The sequence below is a fragment of the Elaeis guineensis genome, chromosome 8, assembly GCF_000442705.2.
Source record: "Elaeis guineensis isolate ETL-2024a chromosome 8, EG11, whole genome shotgun sequence".
Classification (NCBI taxonomy): Eukaryota; Viridiplantae; Streptophyta; class Magnoliopsida; order Arecales; family Arecaceae; genus Elaeis; species Elaeis guineensis.
In genome coordinates this window covers 9,720,182-9,740,247 of record NC_026000.2, presented here as the reverse complement: position 1 = coordinate 9,740,247, position 20,066 = coordinate 9,720,182, and the positions used below count along the sequence as shown (strand labels likewise).

The 20,066-nt window shown below is 36.8% G+C and overlaps 1 protein-coding gene across 1 annotated transcript; it reads right to left on the bottom strand.

Moving 5' to 3' along the window:
* Positions 1 to 467: 467 nt before the first annotated feature.
* LOC105050349 (uncharacterized) lies at positions 468 to 19,068 on the bottom strand. Its single transcript, XM_010930320.4, has 12 exons — positions 18,568 to 19,068; positions 11,378 to 11,570; positions 11,179 to 11,267; positions 10,965 to 11,050; positions 10,703 to 10,871; positions 10,504 to 10,627; positions 6,424 to 6,581; positions 3,417 to 3,501; positions 3,114 to 3,326; positions 2,968 to 3,029; positions 2,080 to 2,341; positions 468 to 1,927 (listed from the first exon to the last, which is right to left on the bottom strand). Exons 1-12 carry the CDS (start codon positions 18,843 to 18,845, stop codon positions 860 to 862), a joined length of 2,787 nt encoding a protein of 928 aa, XP_010928622.1. The 5' UTR covers positions 18,846 to 19,068; the 3' UTR covers positions 468 to 859.
* Between the last annotated feature and the right edge of the window lie 998 nt (positions 19,069 to 20,066).

Here is a 20,066-nt window from a genome sequence, read left to right as displayed (position 1 = left end):
CTCCAAAGCTGGGTTGTGCGTCGGGGGTTCCCATTTGAAATTAGGAGTGAGCATAAAATTTAAAACACAAACTTCACCTCAACCCGCAAAGAGAGATGCTGCAGAGTAAGAATATACCAAAATTTACGTTCCAAAGCTGGGCTGTGCTTCGGAGGCATTAGCGTGCGTTACGCGGAAATATCACTCAAAAAAGTCACTCTAGCTGTCCTGCCCCTTCCACATTGCTCCATTTTGTGGCATACATGATGTATTACATTAGGATGCCAATTCAAAGGGGAAGCAATAGGATTGGATCCCACCAGCTGAGTGACGTTTGAGCGACAAACCTGAGTTACCAAAGCACCTTCCAAAATATATATACTGCATGATGTCAGGACAATTTGAACAGAGAAAAGTCGATAACATCGCTTGCAATCAACGTTCCATCAGAACTGACACAACATCCACTTGCACAAATGGAGATGATCTGCAGCATAAAAAGGAGCAGGCAATAGCTCCGTACCAATATAGTTTATTTCAGTTTGAGATAATAGGGAAAAAAAAATAAGAATATACACAGCACCAAATACTGATGGGAACATGGCATTAGGGGAGCCTCTGAGATTCTGCAAATTGTGTGGAAACTCAGAGGCCCACCTCCACTCCTGTCTTCAGTGGAACCATGAAAAAATAATTATACCAAACAAGAGGGAAAGCAAGCCCCCTCTCTTTGGCAAGTGCTCTAAGAATGATTAACCACCAAATCAGGCAGTCTTCTTGCCTCCGGTTAACTTCGGCCAGGCTGCAGTTCCATCATTGCCTACACATTTTGTCATCATCTTCCGAGAAATTTGTATCCACATCTACAAACTATTACCTGTCACTGATTCCCAGAAATAATACTTCCATCTTCCTCCATAGAATCTGAGCAAGCCAACCTACTACCGAACTGCTCCACGTCATGCTCATTGAGGCACCCAGACGGTGGTTTCAGCTGCCCTCCGGACCCAAAATTCATGTTCTGTAAAGCTGGTGTCAGTGGACCATCTTTCTTGTACACCTTATTGCCGTTTTCACGAACAAAAGCAGTCTCATGGAACTCCTCATGGACGACTTTAGGGAAGTCTATGCCATTTGAGCAGGTCGTCTCTGGCCTAAAATCTAATTTGTCAACAGAAGCCCGTTCAACATACCCATTGCACTTGGTTTTGCTATGATGATCAAATCTCTGAGGCTCTGTTTTCTTACTGCCATTTTCATCTGATGATTTTGTATAAGAACTTTTCAGAAAACCATGAGATATGAATGACGTGTCATCTGGAAGAAGCTCTTTGCCATTTTCACAAGATGACTTAAGACTTGTAGAACAATTATCAGATTCTTGCTCTGACAAGCCAAGATCAGAATGACTGTTGTAGTAACCATTTACCTTGGGAGCAAGAGCAACTCCGTGATCTCCTGTGTGGTTTTGTCCATTACCATCAACAGATTTCTTTCTAGCAGGCCTGTCAAGAAAACCAGGAGAAAATAGGGGCATTGGTTTCCTTCTATAGCCATTCTCACAACACGATGGCAAACCTTTGTTTCCTTTATCCATAAAGGAGGTGTCATCCAACCTGCTAATTCCATTAGCTGAATCTGATGGGCTGCATGCTGCTACTGCCTGCTCAGATTCCGGCTTCAAATCATCTGAAGGTTCGGATACCAGGCTTGAATTTATGCTAGGAACCCTTTCAAAAGAAGAATTTATCGTAGGAACAGCAGAAGATGGCTCAGCTATCTTCTCACCAATACTTTGACCAGCGACCCAGCAATCCAGTACATAACTTGACACCTTGGATGCTTCTGCTATACCAGTTGATCCATCATTATCTTCTTCCATAGGACTTTCCAAATCAGAACAAACATGGGATTCTGCCACTCTATGAATTTCGACAGATGAAAGCTCCTGAGGAAAATTCAAATGCATATATTTAGAGAAGGCACAGGAAAACAAAGACTAGGGTTCCCTTCTTCAAGATCCTTCGGTAGTGATGAACTTAACAAAGGATCATTCATATTCATATTCCCTAAACATCTAGGTAAGGTCGCATGGTTTACCTTGGCAGGTGCATCCATTTCTATGTCTTCCAGCTCTCTGTTCCTTATAGAATCACCTTCAGAAGATATTTTCTCATGTCCAGTATTCTTCAGGAAGGAACCTTCAATAGAATTTGGTTTGCTATCAACATCAGAAGGCAGGCAGGAAACCTTGATAGAGTTTAAGCCCATGGAAGGGCTTGACAACTTGGGAATTGCTTCAGAAAGCTGCTGCTTTGGTGGATCCACGGGCTTAAGGAAACGCTCCCGGCGGGCAGTCTTCCTGCACAACAGAACATGAAAAATCACTCAGTTTAAAATTTGTGGGAATTGATCTCGTGGTGATTATGACCTCAGTAAAGGACAAAATTTGAAGCTATGACACAAAAAACAAGCGGCAAATCAAACCAACTGGTCCAATTAGATTGGCATCCTAATGTGATTCACAACCGCTATCCATGTTCGGAACAAAGAAGATATTTTCAGTCACATTAACAAGAGAGATGCAGTGCCAATCCTCCCATGTAATCTATGCACCCTGCATCTCTCCCCGAAAGTACATGAGCACTGCTCTGTCCACGTTTTATTACATCTGTCTGGATATATCCGAAGCAGCATGCCTTAGAAAAGGTTCCTATATCTATAATTTACAGCCAGGCTTTCAAACAAAAGCACTAGCTCACGGAGTCATAAATTGCAGGAGGATAGTAAGCAATTAGTTGAACATTTAGAAAATGAATAAATGAATAAATAAATTTCTATATCCATATTTCTGTTACATAGCTACTAGTTACATACAATTTTCAAAATAATGACTTATGGACCAAAAAACATGTAACATGAATGATTTCTAAACCTGCACATTGTTTCTCACATTCATATACAAAAGCAGAAGTAATGAATCATTACCTGCTATACAAGAGCATATATGCACCTTGAGCAAGTACTTCCTCCACTTCAACATTCATGACCTACAATATTGTATTTGTGAGGCCAACAAATCAAAAAAAAAAAAAAAGTGCCACAAAAAAAATGCATAATGACAGATGATTTACCTTGCAGTCATCAATCCTATACCACTGCCCATCATAGTCTTTGGTATAACAAACATAATGACCAAAAAATGAAGCATTCAGCATGTCCAGGTGCACAACAACAGCATATAAAGAATACAGATCAGTGCCATCTCCATTGCCACTCATGTATGGAGTAAGATCTAAGTTCTCCGGAAATGTTATTCTCTTGTTTAGTTTCCCAAATCTACCACTCTGCATATGTGATCAAAACAAAGCTGTCAAAAACAATTATGCTTTCTACAACAAATAATAGGTTGCAAAAAAAACAGCAGTAGTTCTAACCTGGAATCTCTTGAGAGCAATTGTGAGGATATTTGGAGGCTGATGAACTGTAAGACGTTTCCATGCTTTAACATAATCATTGCATCTGAAGATGACCATAAAATTGATAACAGAAAAATCATTGGAGTATAGAAATAAAAAAAGATTTATGAATAGTCAAAATTAATTGAAATGGATACTAAAGAAGATTTATTCAACACAACATGGATCAATTCAACGTGTCTAATGCCTTCATTAATAACTACTAGAAAAGGTAATCATCGCATGCTACAAATTTGCATCTGTTAGTTAGCACATATATGGAAAAAATTTCCTTTCATGTTTAGTCGTACTTTTGATGACTTACAAAAGCTTGCATTGGCATGTAGTGCTCCGTGGGAACAAATGAAAACAAATCATCATTGCTACAGTGCTAGTATCTCATAACTATTCTCAGTTCACGTTTCCTAAGCCACATGCATATTTTTTTATGTTCTTTCTCTAAGTCACCTTATCGACTACACCAGAAGTACCAACAAAAATTGTTCTTTAATATTCCTGATAGAAATTCAGCCAGGACATTGGCATTTGCCTTGAAAAAGATGATTCCTTTTAGAAACTCAAATATTTCAGCTTCTTCACCATCTTATTTATCATGTATTCACAGTTCAAATTTCTAGTAATGATTAACATATCAATGATACATGCAAACACATTGAAAAAGTCTTCCAGTGGATGCATGTGTCTGTGGATGGTCAAAACTCTCTACCAATCCCAAATGCATGGAAGCCTTCAACTTTAAATAAATCCTATTTCTATGGATCATTCCAGCAACAAGATCCAGAAAGATTTGAATAGTTAAGAGATGCAACTTTCAGTAACTTTTCTTACTAGTAAATCTTTCAAAACTAAGGCATTATATTGCAAAGAGATGGTTGATCATGTATATAAGCATTGGTAGTGGTCAAAATATGCACTACACTACATGGTCCACATAGTTAAACGTTCTCACCTCCCAAATGTTACTTATTTAGTCATTCAGCAACAGATGACCCAGCAAAGCACAACACAAACAAACCCCATGCATTTCCAGATCAAACTTCTTATTAGCAAAAAGTCTCATGCCTTGTGATTGTGACATCATCTAAAAGGCTATGCAAATTGTACATACTAAAAACTCACACATTCAGGAAATCAAAATTTGTGGAACTGACCACTAATCAAACAGATCTCAGATGAAATCACTATTGGTTCCCCACTTACATAACATTACCATGCTTTACCATGTATTTTTCTGATTTTCTGCTTTCCTTCTAGATGCAAAGGGTGTGAGAACGCCAATCTACATGTTCATGATATATCTAGCATCTTATGTACCGATGTGCTACAGAGAGCTTCCATCAACGTCCAAAAGTTCAGTTTGGATTTCAGAAATTTGGATGGTTCAAACTTCAGAGTTTTGGGGAGAAATTATGGGAAATAAAAAGGAAAAAATAAAAAATGAAGGCATAACATAATGTTAAAGCACATTGCATCTTTTGTAATCTTTAGATTAATAGTTTTAATGTTTTTTGGGATGGAAGCCTGAAAATAGTGAAAGAGCCAGTGAAAATATCAAAAACTGGTGTCACATTCAACTGTTTGGCAGTAGCCTAACTGCCTAGGTATTAAACATCTAGACAGTCAAACATCTACAAAAATAAATGAATCAATGAGAACAAAATGAACCAACACAAAACTTCATATGACTACTTAAGTTGATAAAATGATTAGCATAATATCAACTACAAAGCACCAGCAGATAACTTACAAGCCAGAAACTATGAAGAAGACCATAACAGGATATTCATCCATATAAATGCCTATATAGATTGTGGGCACAACATTGAAGCCAAACCCTTTATTTCCCATATGTAACAAGTATTTGTGTAATTTTAACATTCATGAAAATTGTAAGGTAGTTGACAGGACCTAGGGCCATTGGCCGGCACCTTCTTCATATACTGGATAATTGTTTAGCATTTGAAACATGAGCAGGTGGCATACGACCACTGTTTAAGAACGTAGGTGTTGGACATGTACAAATGCATTTATTTGGTATTTTCTCTGATGTGTCTGGTATTTTCACCAATCCTCAACTCAATGCAATTTCACCTCTATAAGGATCAAATGGCTAAGGATAATCTCGACCTCTATACAAGAATATCAAAGTGCACGGCTTGACTATCTTGAATGGCACATGGTAACTCCCAAAGGATGCCTGCTGGCACAAATCACAACCCATGATAAAATGGTTAAGAACAATTATCAGTTTGATCTTGGTCCAAGAAAATATGAAAACTTCAGGGTATTATGTTTTATCATTTTAATTCTGTCTTAGAAAGAACCCAGCACCCAAATCATGGAGTTTAGTGACTGGTCTTTGTAACTAGCTGTCATTATAGTGCTCGACTTACAAAAAATACCCTAGCCATCCTTGCCCTGATTCAAGTCACAACAAGGTTATATTCAAGCAAGTCGCTTCCAGTTTTGTTCTTGCATTAGCTAAAAAGGAGCTTGAGATTGATAGAATCTTCAACACTAGTGTGTACAACCACAGTTACTTCAAGACGTTAACATCAGCCCCTTACTTACATCGAGTATCCTAGATGGATGTCCACATGACGAGCTCCATCAATGACATAATGATTATGTCACTGGCAAGTTGATACATAATGGTAAAAGCACATAGTAGAAAGTTACAGATTATAAAAGTTTAACCTAATTAGAATTGTAACTCTAATATGTTGATAATTATGGATTAAGAAGCATATGTGATACAATATCAAATCATGAATAAACCTAGCTTAGCCCACAAAACATAACTAAGGCTGTTTGTAAAGAAGTTCATAATGCACAAAAAGAACAGCATATACCAAATAGGCTATTTAATATATGAGACATTTACATCCAAGTAAATGATATTCTCTGCTGGAGGTTTGTAAATGTCTGAAACAAAGTTGACAATTTGTAAAAGGTAAATGCTTACCCATCACATTTATACTTATTCTCTCCATCAAGCCACTCCTTGACAGTAAATTGATCTAAGCATTCCTCTAAAGACCCAGCATCCCCTTGAATTTCAACTGTCAAATCCATCATATTCTCATAACGATTTGAGATCATATTGCAGTTGGTACATATCACCTAGAAACAAAATTAGTTGGTGTAAGAACTATATTATAGTATGACAAACAAGAAAATATTGTTACAGCACATAAATATAAAGAACGTCCATTTTCCTATGAGCACATCCATATTTGAAAAAATTTACCACATCCTAGTATGTTGTGCACGCATACAGAGAGATTAACAAAATATGTAAAAAAGAAGATTGTGCTAAGACCTGAAAAGATTCAAATGTGTATTTTGAGCAAACTACCAAAACCCATGAGGGGCATCAATAATTTGTCGAGCTCATAACCAAGTATCACTTGCTCAACATGACACAAACTATTAACCTATACACATGATATATTGTAACCCTTATCAACTTCTATACAACTAAAACATTCTCACCTACTCATGCACCAATGAAAATATCCAACCAAGCTCAGTTGAATGATGCTGAACCACCCAGTCCAAGGCCTGCCAAACTGGACTAGTCAGTTACTAGCATGGTTCCGATTTCAATTCAAAATCTACAAAAGAGCCCCGTTTTGAAATGAAACTGGGGCAACCCCTATTGCCCCTATCATGCAGGCTTCCAAGCATATTCTGTTGTAAAAACTTGTTATGTTGTAAAAGAAGATCCTTGAGTACTAGTATAGTCAATAAATATTTTCCCATATTTCATTTCTGGTCACATCAAATTTCAGCATATTCTATATGCACACATCAAACAGTACAATGTCTACTTAACTGATTTTAGTGGTAAAAACAGAGTTGAACATAAACTTGTGATGTTGTAAAATAAGATCCTTATAGTCAATGAATATTTTCCCATATTTCATCAATTGTCACATCAAATTTCAGCATATTCTATACAGGAGTCTTCTCTTCAAACTTGCAGTGCAGATCTTCTGGATTAGAACTTGTACCTCAAAGATGAATGCAAATCCTCATATCAAAACTAGCCTCCTTACATCTTCACCTAGACCCTTTCAACGGCTTCCCACCAACAAAATTACATGATTAAAAGTAGGTTACGTTGGATAGAAGATCACAAGATTGGCTCAAAAGGAGGCAGAACTTGGTACATGAGTTAAATGACAACTGTTGAGGATTTGCAGAATTATGATTTTATATCTAAGAAGTTTTGGAGCATCTTAAGTGACTAGAATAAATGGTTGCTATTAAAAGATCGACCATCTTTATTCAGTTCAGCCCATCTCTTGCACGGTCTTGAACCGACAGCTCCAGGTTCACGGACTCGGTACCGGAATCCGTGTCAATTGCCGGCCGATATGATACCATACCAAACCAGACCATACCGATAATAAAAAAAAAAATCAAAATAAATCACATCCAACGGCAAAAAGAAAAGAACGAAAATCGAACCGGATGGAACCGGAACCGGTACCATACCAAACTGACCGGTTCGGTTCGGTTCAAGCCATTTTTCAAAAATCTGGCATGAACCAGACCGCTTTTCTATTGGTATGGTACGGTACAGAATGCGCCGGTCAGTTCGGACCGATACAGAATACCATGCCACAGCTTGATTCATGACAATATTCAAGTACCAAGTCGAAACTTACACTAGGTAGCTTTACAAGACCAACTACCAACAAAACACTCAGAGAGAGAGAGAGAGAGAGAGAGAGAGAGAGATGAAGGTAAGCTCATATACCATCATTGAGAAATTGTTTTGGCTCCTAAAGTGGTTGGCACCTTATACATCCACTGTTCTTCTCTTCCTTCCCTTTAGTTTCTGTCAAGAGGCCATCTCAAGCAAGCGCTAGATAGATTCTTTTAAAGAAGTTTCTTTTGGCAAGGAACACATCCTTTTGAGGATAGGTCTATGTTTATCTGAGACATTGAATAATTCTCTCTTTCCAAACACCAAAAACACACCCTCTCATGAGTCTCACCAACATGAAGGGACCACATGAATGAGGCTCCATGCTAGTGAAAGATTTGATTTTGGGTGTGACAAAGTAGGTTGTATTAAGTTTTTCTGTTTTCTTTTTCCAACCATCATTTCAGATGGCAGTCACTTGGGATACCTAGACAGCTAGCTAGGTTGAGGCCAACCCAATATGTGATCTAGCCACACAAACATCCCTTAGCAGCTCTCCTAGGTCTGGGTAACCTAAGCATGTCCATTTAGATTATCTGTAGGCAGTGTGATTTGAGATTATTAGTGATGACAAACAGCAAATATAATTTTCTCGTGCCCAAACACTTCACTATAACTCACAAAATAAGTTAATTTTTAGTTAAATATATGCAAACTTATATTTATTATTCATCAACGTGGCACAAGTTCTTGTTAAACACCCTGTATTGAGGTTTTTAAAATTATCAATCAGAAAAATTTGCAATTTTATAATCAACTTCTTATTTTATAATTAGTTATTGTGTGTTTGATGTTTTACTTCTCATTTCTAGAAAGTTCTTCTCATAAAAGTAGTCAGAAGCTAGGTTTTCTAGGTTATCCTGGAAGCACTTTTAAGATAGTTATCAGACACTTGCTGCATCTTTGGTGTTGCTTCTACTTTATAAAAAGAGAAGCCACAAGCTACGTTTTCTAGCTTCTTCTAGAAGAAGTTTTTTGACCCTTTTTTAGTATAAGTACTTTTCAGATCATGATGCCAAATACTTTTTTTTTTTTAAAAAGCTTTTTTTTTTTTTGCTTTAATAGTCACAAAAGCACTTTTTTAAGCAAAACCATACACCCCCTTATCTTTTCCAACAAGCAGTTTTTTTTTGCTTCAAAAGTTACATAAGCACGTTCTTAAGCAACACTAAACACACCCTTAGGTCCTTAAACAAATATAAAGTGAACTTTGATTTACACTTTATTAATCTACTCTGACTTATTCCAATTTTATACTAGAAGTAAACTATTTATAAAATTAGTTATTTTTTTTTAACATAAAGTTGACCCAAGCATCTGCCTAGGCACCCACATTCCACTAAAGCAATAAGCAATGCCCTTGGCCACCTGCATATGCAACCTTTTAAAAGCCAGCACCAGCAAAAAAAAGAAATGAATCTCAGATATCTGACAAAGGAAATCTTGTCACTTGGAAAAGTAAAACATTTTTGATAACTTATAAATATTACGTTAGCTAGGTAACAAGCCAAGACACAAAGTATATGAATTACTTTGCCAAATCCTAATAAAGGAACATTAAAAGTATACTGTGACCGGCAAGCTACAAGTCATTTACCAAAACAAACTTGCATTACTGTGAATTAGTCCCTGGCAGTATTTCATTAGTTGATCTACTGATGTTTCCATCAACTGGTTATGAGAGGAAGCATATCATACTTCCTCCAATACAAAAACAGGGTACATAAAAGAATATTTAACACCTCTCCAACCTCTTTTCCTTTCCTCCATCTTTGCTCTGTATTCCTTTTCGGTTCCCCCATTCTTCATCCACTTTTCCATTTGCTCTATATGACTGATTTAAACCTTTAAAGTTGCACCAAGTGAATACTTTCAGGCCCTTGTCTTTCAAGACTGGTATAGATCAAGTTCAAATCTTAGACTTCATGTATCTAAATTTGTACACATGATTGAGCTAAAACCACATTCTTAGAAAGAACAGACCTTTAATCGAAACTTTCTAATTTATTTCTCATGGACTCTTCTTTAAAAAAGCACTACTGAGTAAAACATGTTCGCCCATAAACAACACATGTGACCATGATTGATCGTATCTAACTGGAACCATAATTTGCATCCAAACATAGATATTATCAAGCACTGAAGGCACCCCATAAACATATTAAATGCACAAACAAAGAGAATGCAACCAAAAAAAAAAAAATCATAATGCAAACACCACTAAGCCAATTAAATTATCATAGTATGTCCAACCATGCATCAAATTAATATAATGAGTATTGATGAGCATATTAAAAGACAACAAATTGTTAAGCTGCAGAATCCAACCTGAGACTGGAGATGACCACCAAAAATGTGGTGAATAAGAGTTGTCTCTTGGGTGCTGGGATCCAGAGCCTTTTCACCTCCAAACTCGTCAAGGCAAATCGATTGCATTGTATCAATCGCAAACCTACAAGCATTAATGACTTAAACAAAGTAATAAAAAGATAATAGCTGCTCAATCAGATAAAAGAAAGTAAAATACCTCATGAATTCATGAGCATCCTCCTGTCTGCCATACCCAAGGTTGCCACCAATATTAGGTAATCGATTAAGAATATTCATAGGTTGAAAAGGCTGAGAACTTTTACTAGCTCTTTGAACATGTACTTGAAGCTCACACAAGAAGCACCAATCATCCCGTTTCCTAAAACCTACACAGAGAACCAATGATGGGAAAGATAAAAACAATACCCTGTTATTCAAATAAAGACTAAGAAAGATCTGCTCAGAGTCTTGTCACTCACATCCTCTACTGTGGTCTCTCTCCAGTAAATAGGCAACAAGCGGTCTAGTGCATGCGAGACATTGTAGAACCACATTAGCAAAGCAACTGCAAAAGAAAAAAAGGTCATGCACTTACAGAGATCCCTTTATCAAATCAATAATGACCAGATAGTTACCAGCAAAAGAATCATAAGATATCCAAATAAAATCTTAAAATATTTTAGTAACTCAAACCTGTTCCCACAATTAATAAGTCCACAAGGTGGAAACCCTGGCTTAGCCCAGTTGAAAAGCTCCACAAATTCATCATAAGGAAAAAGAATCTGATGACACAGAACAACATAATCAGCAATAATGCAAAACAAAGAAAAATCAACACCAAAAGGCACATTCACTTTACATAATGAAAAGTGAAAACAAATATGTCAATCACCTTTTTTGGCTCTTGCAGCACCTTGCAGGTTCCTCGGGCAGGAACTAATGAAATTGAGCTAAAGCCAGAAGATTTCCTTCTTCTGCAAGCAACATTTCCAGAAGCAACAATCTCTGCCTTATCTAACAACTTAATTTGCTTGCATTTATGCTTGTGCTCAGCTTCCCAATGCTTTGACTGGCATGTTTGTGAACTGAGAATGCAGTAGTAGCACTTTATCAGAAGTTTTAAAACTTAAAAAGGAAAAAGAAATAAAATAACTGATTTAAATATTAAGGTTATGTCAAATATAGTACTACTACAGATATAGATGGGTGATAAAATACTAAAAGAAATAAGATGAACAGACTTAAAGAGTTGAAAGACCCATGATATGATAAACATGATATTTTCTGTTGGCAGGATTCACTGCACAAAAATGATCCCAGATGGGGCAATATAAAGAGAAACTTATAGGATGTAGCCATGATGCGCACACTGTAACCCCTTCTCTGAAAATAATGGAAGCACGCCACACAAAATTGTATTTGAACATTAGGAAAGACTTGAAAACCCAAAGAACTCCGACAAACCATACCCACAAACCCTCCAAGTAGAAGAAGACAGAAACACAAATAACAATTAGTTGCAAAGCCAGCATCAAAAAGAACAAACAAGAATACCAAAAATTATACAACCAAAAAAAGACAGCATTGATCACCCCTGAGAGCAGCCTATAAGCAGAGAGCATTAAAGTGTTAGCCCGATACTTCACGATCTACCCATCTTTTAATTACAAATCATCTCAAAAAACCTTGTTTGATTCCCAAGTAGATCAGCTAGCACAAAACTTTTGCACTAATGTCTTTGAAGGCACTGGCATCCTTACATTTAGGCATGTTTTCAAACAGCCTTATAGTAAGCTGAAACCTGAAAGATGTAGCAATGTTTATATATGAATGCACATGGCTGATAACATCAATAATAGGTTCTCAAAACATCTGGACAATGCTGTGAATGGTGCAAGGACTCTCCAACAAGAAAGCAAAATTGTCAAGAAATATAATAGCATCAGAAGGTTGATTTGCAAGCCAGCGTGATAGACAACTGGATTTCAGAAGAAGCCTTCATTTTAAAAGTGTTCTAAGACAGGCTTCAATGCCCCTTGAAAATATATACAAGGACTAATCACCCCATGAATGCCACTTACAGAACAGAGAATTTTCTTAAACCTTAATATTACAAAACTGCAATGGAGATTCCTTAGTTCAACATCCGTGACGTTCCATCCAAGTCAAGGAGTCATAGCAGAACTAGAAATAACCATCTCAAGATAATTTGAAACAATCTCAGTGAAACTTATTAGTTTAAACATAGTTAGTCAAATCTGTATGGGCAAATCGGAGAACCAGTTATAATGCAAACAGAAATCTTACTTTCGCATCCAATCTAAGGGCCTATCTGTTTCCATATAACTCAAAAAGTTGTAAACATTTAAGTCATAGAGGTGAGCAACTCCAAAGAAGCTAGTTAACCACCAAAAACCAGCAACATAAGCATCCAGCCTACATATCAAGCCATATACACCACGAAGTGGCCTCCTACCAAATTAGAGGTAGCCCCACATAGCATAAAAGCCACCCCAATTTCCCATCCCACTACCAATAGCCTCTCTACTTCAAATATTTAAGAGAGAGAGAGAGAGAGAGAGAAGGGCAAACCAAATGATTGAAGTATGGTCTAGAACAGAAGACATACACTATATAGAATGGTTAAGTAGATTTCAGTTCCAAGGAATCCATTTCTATTCCTTCTAGTTACAACTGAAACAAACAAATAATAAACATAGAGACCAAGTTCCACAAGTAATCATGTGATCATGTCCATCACAATTGCTGAAACCAATTCATAGTCGGCGGCATATATGACAACCACATCCGCGATTGGAGGCAAAGCAGCTAACCTGAGTTCTTGGTTGTTGCCAGCGACCTGCCCGCTTAATCATTGCCTAAAGCACAAGAAACAACCAAGTCTGGCATGTGCACAATGTAGGTTAATTATCATTCACTATTTATTATTATTGTGACAACTTTTATGTGTTAAGTAGCATATGTCTTATAACCAGTAAGTTATGCAAAAACTTTTGGTTATCAACTAAACTTCAATAAAGTAAATATACATAATATATGTACCTATGTTCATAACTTAGACAACTTGTGACTTGTAATTAAGTAAATGAATAATGAGTTATTACCAAATATATGACATATTGTCAAAACCTTCCTCCACAAATAATAAAAACTTCATGATCCAAAAAAGAGGAGGTTTCTCAAAGGCCAGCCTCCAACAACAATCCACTAGTTCTTCATTCTTTGTCAATTGCATACCAGTTAACCTCCTCCTCTAAGCCATCCTTTTACTCAGACTTCTTTCTACTGCCTTCTCCTTATCTTCTTCTTTCTCCTCTTCCTCCTCTTTCATCTTCTTTTTTCACCTCTCTTCATCCCTTCTCCTTTACCTTCTTCTTTATGAATTCTTACAAAAAAAAATCCTTCTCACCTAACCCCCCTCAAAAAAAAAAAGAACCACCCAAAAATAAAATAAAATAAAATAAAATCCTCACAGCCAAGCATAAGACTCCCTATCACCTATAGTTGTTTTTCGCCAATCATGTCAAGAAGCATGGAAAACCTCAGAAACCCTTCAACTGGAAATAAGAGGAGACTGAAGATCAACTCTCTAGTTGGAGTAAGTCATTCCATTGAACACCACTACTTACTCTCATTCCATGCTAAGATTTGTATCAATTTCTCAAAAACCACGCATTATGGATAGCTTAATTATGCCTGGACCACCAAAATGGCTTGAAATTTTATACTTGCATGATACCTCCAACGTACCTGCAGAAGCCACTTCCTACATGATCTAATTAGTTACCAAAACCCATAGGTAAAGGAAACAAAGAAAGAGAATACAAAATGGGAAGCCAAATTAACTATGTTACACAGTGATAATCATCTAGCTGATGATATTTTGTTTACTCCCAATTGACAGCACCTTTGCCACTCAACACACACATGAACACGCACACACCAAAAAAAAAAAAAAAAAAAAAAGCTCATTCACCAAATTAAAGTATTTATAAGTCTCCTTTTTTTGATAGGCATAGGTCGAGGTACTCCACGAGGAAGTTTTTCAACTCTAAATCTCATTTAAGGCACTTGTACATAAACCCTCCTCCCTCAAATTTAAACCAGCAACAGGACATGGAAAATTCACCCTCGCACAATAAACATAAAAAAAAAAAAAAAAGCATCACAAGTTAGACATTCAGAACCTAGTTTAGCCATCTAAACATAAAACTAGCATGCCATTGTCATATGGGAGATAACCAACTTCCAAATCAAAATACTAATCCTAACATATGATATACAGATGTCTTCCAATCATCTAAACCAATAATTCAGCATATTAACATCGAGTATTTCATGATTGATCATTTTTTGCTAGTATGTTTTCACATTATGTCTTCTTTTCCGAATTCTTACCAGTTAACCAGAACTACTTAAAGGTGAGAGAATTAAGAATTTAAACATCAAGCCCCAATTGAAACACATCAGAATTCACCAAGATGTTCTACATAATCCAAAAGTTACACTATATAAATTTCTGATTTTGGATCGTAGAGTATATATATAAATCATATACTACAGCCTTTTGGGGTAAATATTATCAAGTAACCCACAAAACTAGTTATTATCTCAGCTCACAAAAGGATAACAGCTCCATGTTACTTTTTAAGTTTGCTCCACCTTAACTTCCATCATTACTCTATCATTGAGCACATACAACTATCAACATATTCAAACTGTCTCCCAGATGCATGCTAAACAAGACCTCCAAAAGATCTTGTCATTCAAAACCATATACATATGCATGCACATTCAAACACAAAAGTTACAGAGACACACATCCACAAACACACAATCATAAAATAAATATATATTATATGTAATTATTCCCCAACCTCTCCTCCAACTCTTTTTTTTTTTTTTAACCTAAGTCTAGACAAACCTCAACATCTAACTCTTTGACTGAGCTAGTCAACTGCCTCTTCCTCACACAAGCATTACCAGACAGTTCTTCCTCCCACTCTAGCATTCACAAACTCCCTTCTCTCACCCCTTTGTGGAAAAAAAATCTTCAATTTTCTCATGATTCCAAAAGAATAGGTCAAACATCATATTTATGTTTGTATTCCATTATTTCCATATTCTCATTCTAAAAATCTAAATCCATACGATACCAAGCATTCCAAGTTTAGGTACCTTTCTGCAATTGTTGTCTTTTCTTTTCTAATAGTGTATATAGAGTATATCCATGAGGAAATTATTATCATGTACATTACAATTTTGCCCTTGTATTATAAGGAGGAAAAAGATAAAACAAACTTAACATTATTCACAACAGATATAATGATCCTTTTGAGTCCATTGCCAGCAATTATATTCAGCTTCAACAAAGACAACAGTGGAAGATAATTTTAGCTCATAAATAGGTAGGTGCCTTTGATACGTATTTATTCAAGCTTTGTTGCAAATGTTCAAAGATTACTTACCTGTAACTGATAATGTACAGAAACAAATAATAACCAAAAGCTTTTTCATATTGAGATGACTTGTCCCCACCACCTAAAAATCAGGTGCATAGCCCCTCTAATAACCTAAAACTTTTTCCGTCTTCACAACTTCACCAAAATCATCATGTAGCCTGTCCATTTCATTCTAAATACCCGACCACAAACTCTAGGCCCTCACTAAGCCACTTTCTAGAATTGTTGTTCACAAAATGCTGCTGTTATCCTGTTGTGTCCACTATCCCTATCCTTATTGAGTTAATTCTTACACTTGTTGTAATGTAATCATTTATAACCTCATTCTTCCTATTAATCACCACACATGTACCTCAACTTTCTCACCTGTGCAATGCTATCTCATAAATTATATGTGCCCAACCCTTTGATGCAAAAGGATAAAGGTGACAAACCCATAATCAATATCTAGAATTAGTTCAGGTCTGATTTCACTGAGGTAAATCTTTTGTATTTTACACCAAAAAAAAAAAAAAAACACCAAACAAGTATAAGATCCAAGGCCTATAGAGGTAACTTATCAAGATTTAGTTGACAAAAAGCCCACCCAAACAGGAAAAAAAATAAAGGACCAGAGAAAAAGAATACACAGTACTTTCTTCTTCTCCTATTTCTCTGCATTCACCTAAACTAGATCTCCTAGACCTTGTGTCTTGTATAGAATCTAAAGGACGAAAATGAGGATTTTGAACAAAAAAAAAGGAGAAAAAGAAATGGTGTCCTTCTTCCACTTTTCTCCTGTTCGTTATTTTCCATCCCATATGCTTTCTCTTCCCTCTTCTTTAGTTCTTTATTTTCTTAACTTTTCTCCTTTACCTTGTATATTTTAGGTCTGGATTCCCACCCAAGCACATGTAAGATGCAAAGTATTCTGACCCATAAAGCTTCTTCAAATATTTACAGTGCCCATATATGACTTGGCCATACCAACATAAGCAGACAAGTTATAGATCTTAAAACTTAAAAAGAGGCTGTGGTGTGACCAATATCAAACACTAAACCAGAAAATAACCTAAAAGGTATATAAAAGATCCCCTTAGGTAAGGATATAACATTTTGCCTCTAAGACTAATGTACTTCATGAAACACAATAAGGAGCAACAAAATAACTACAAAGCAAACCCTTATGACAGTTGAAACCTATCCTAGATTTTACACCAACCTTCACTAAGAAAAGTATAATCCATACGACATGCATGCCATATTATTACCTTACTGACATCTTCCTTTATATCTTAGGGGCATGTGCATACAAGTCTCTGGGAAACCTCCAATTCACCCACCATAATCCAATCCCACAACAAGTAGGTTAAGATATGACATAATACTTTTATAGGCATGCTAGCCAACATGAATGTATACACACATGTCTCTCCATGTTTAACAAGAACAACTTCCTCTGTTTGGCGTTTGAACCTTTTCCTTCCAAATAAGTGTGATGCTAACATAAATCATCCACTCATTCAATGATCTTGAGACTTGAGAGTTGAAGCCAAAAAAAAAAGAACAGGAATTTGCATGAGTACAAAACTTGAGAGAAAGGGAAAGAACATATATTGATGCACATGAAGAGCATATTATGATTATTGATGTGTAAAACACAAAATAAGGGGGTAGCAAAAGGATCAACAATCTCACATGTCATTATAAATCTGTCTTGCCTAAATTCCTAGTAGCCAGACACGAGATATTCATAATACTTTTTTTCATACATACCAAAACATCTCCTACCCTAGTCTAATTTAGAATAACTAATTGTCCGACCTGGTTATGAATCACATAAAAGTAAACCAACAACATTGCAGATGGAAGTTCATACATCGTTAATATATATCAAACAATTACCACATTGATTAAACTCCTGGATCTCTTGTTTAGATCCCATCAGATGATGAACTATAAAATCCATCAAACACTAGACAGGCCTACAACAGATTTATGCATTCAAACACAGTCTATAATTTTTTTTCAGGAGTTGTATCGGGGGTACTAAAGATGTGATAGCTTAAACATCCTGCAATCTTAAAACCCAGTAAACGTTAAAAACCTTAAACTCCAATCTCCCCTTGTTTGAAGAGATAGACAAGGCTCCTTGAATCAACAAAAAGTGTCGTTCGTTTCTATCACCAGTCTTCATTACAGTGTGCTCTATAAAAATTCCGGATGCTCCTATGATTCCCACATCAAACTCCCCATATGACTGGACTTCATTATCACACATTATGGTGACCATCAAAAAACACAGGCACAACTAATTTCTCAGCCAACGAATCAAGCATGTTTCTAGATAACGTGTTCTGAAAATCAAACTCGTTAATAAAATTCTTTTTTCTGGGTTATTGAAAAGCATTGTTTAAAGTTTCACTTCTTGGACAAACCCCGGCTTTTAAATACAGAGTCTCTCATCATCAATTTGAGAAACCAACTTAAATTAATTAATCAACGGCCCTTGGAAGCAATACTGAGTAAAATGTTAAGGAAGGAAAAAACAAATCGAGGAAAAAGAATCTTTGTCGAGAAAAATCAAAACAAGACGGACCGGCAACGCTATGGCACTTACCAATAGCGGACGCTCTTGCACCCGGAGCACTTCTTGTTCGCCAAGCTCCCGCAGGAAGCACAAACGTCGCCTCCACCGCCACTGTCGCCGCCGATCGACATCTGGCGCCGCGCCTCGTACCTCGGGGTAGCGATCTCGAAGCTGGCGTCGACGACGAAGTACCTGGACGCGGCCTTCCTTACCAGGAGGAGCACCCCGGAGAGGATGACGAGCGCGGCAAGCACGGACTGGAGCAGGGCCGAGAGGTCCAGGGCGGGAAGGCCGGCGGCGATGAGCATCTAACCCTAGGGCTCCCGCCGGTCGGGGCTCTCATCGATCGGCCCGCCGATCGCCCGATCCGCGAAACCCTAGACGAAAATCCCGCGATCGAATCCAACTCCAGGAACGCAGCCCTCTCGCATTCCCCTCTCTTAATCTCTCTCGGATTCGGGGAATAAATGGGATGAGAGGAACAAATACGGGGGAATACGAGAGGAGTCGGGGGAATTAATAAAGAGGGGAAGGGGGAGGAATTGGAGAATTATTCGGTCTCTTGGGCTTCTTCGAGTCGAAGGCGGTGGAGAGTGGGGGTATGGGTTCGGGTTTTATTGGGGGCTTTCTTTCTTTTTTCTTTTTCTTTTTTTTTTCCGTTCGCTCGTTCGTTCGTTCGCTTTCTTCTGCGGGGAAAGCAACCGAAGGCTACGGCGGAAGCTTGCACCGGACCTGCCCATCAATTTTTGTGGACCTTTTTCTTGCCGATAACCAATAGCCATGTACTTGAAAGTAAATTTATACTCGACATAGGATTAGGGTCCAAATCTTAATTGTTGACAAGTTACTAACTAACTACACTGTACTTTATTGAAGTTGAAAATTTATTAAAAAAATATAGCAACTAACCTTCTCGAAGATTGGAGGGTCTTATCATTCGTTAAGCACTGCAGCATTCTCTATTATTTATTGAGTTGACAAATTCACTTCTACTCTACATTGGTGCTCCCATTTTGATGCTCTTTGGTGTGGAAAGAAGAATTGAAGGAAGAGGGGATCTAGTGACATTCTTGCATCTAAAAATTAAGTAATTATTAACCAACTCAAATAAGATAGTTGATAATATTGTATGTCCAACTCAAATTATTTATTATCAAGAAAATATTGATAATAATTAATTAATTATTGACCAACTTAAATAAGATAGTTGATAATATTGTATCAATTGAGATTTAATTAATAATTTATGTCCTGATGGTTGGAGGGGTCAAGGTTTGAGAGACCATATCTTGATAGTTGATTGCTAGAATTAACTATGTAAGGAGAGTTATTTATGAAGCTAACCATTTAGGTGCCAAGGATAGAGTTACTAATACAAGAAAGAAGTTTTCTTTAGAGGTCTCTTGCACTCTATATTTTATATATATATATATATATATATATATATATATATATATATATATATATATATATATATATGACTACTTCGTGAACAAAGAACAAGGTTGCTACTCTCTCCTATGTGGTAT

Coding starts and splice junctions, on each gene's coding strand:
- LOC105050349 (XM_010930320.4), bottom strand. CDS start 18,845: ATGCTCATCGCCGCCGGCCTTCCCGCCCTGGACCTCTCGGCCCTGCTC. Junction 3,327..3,416: donor TTGCTCTCAAGAGATTCCAG/GTTAGAACTACT, acceptor TCACATATGCAG/AGTGGTAGATTTGGGAAACT. Junction 2,342..2,967: donor TATATGCTCTTGTATAGCAG/GTAATGATTCAT, acceptor TCTGTTGTGCAG/GAAGACTGCCCGCCGGGAGC.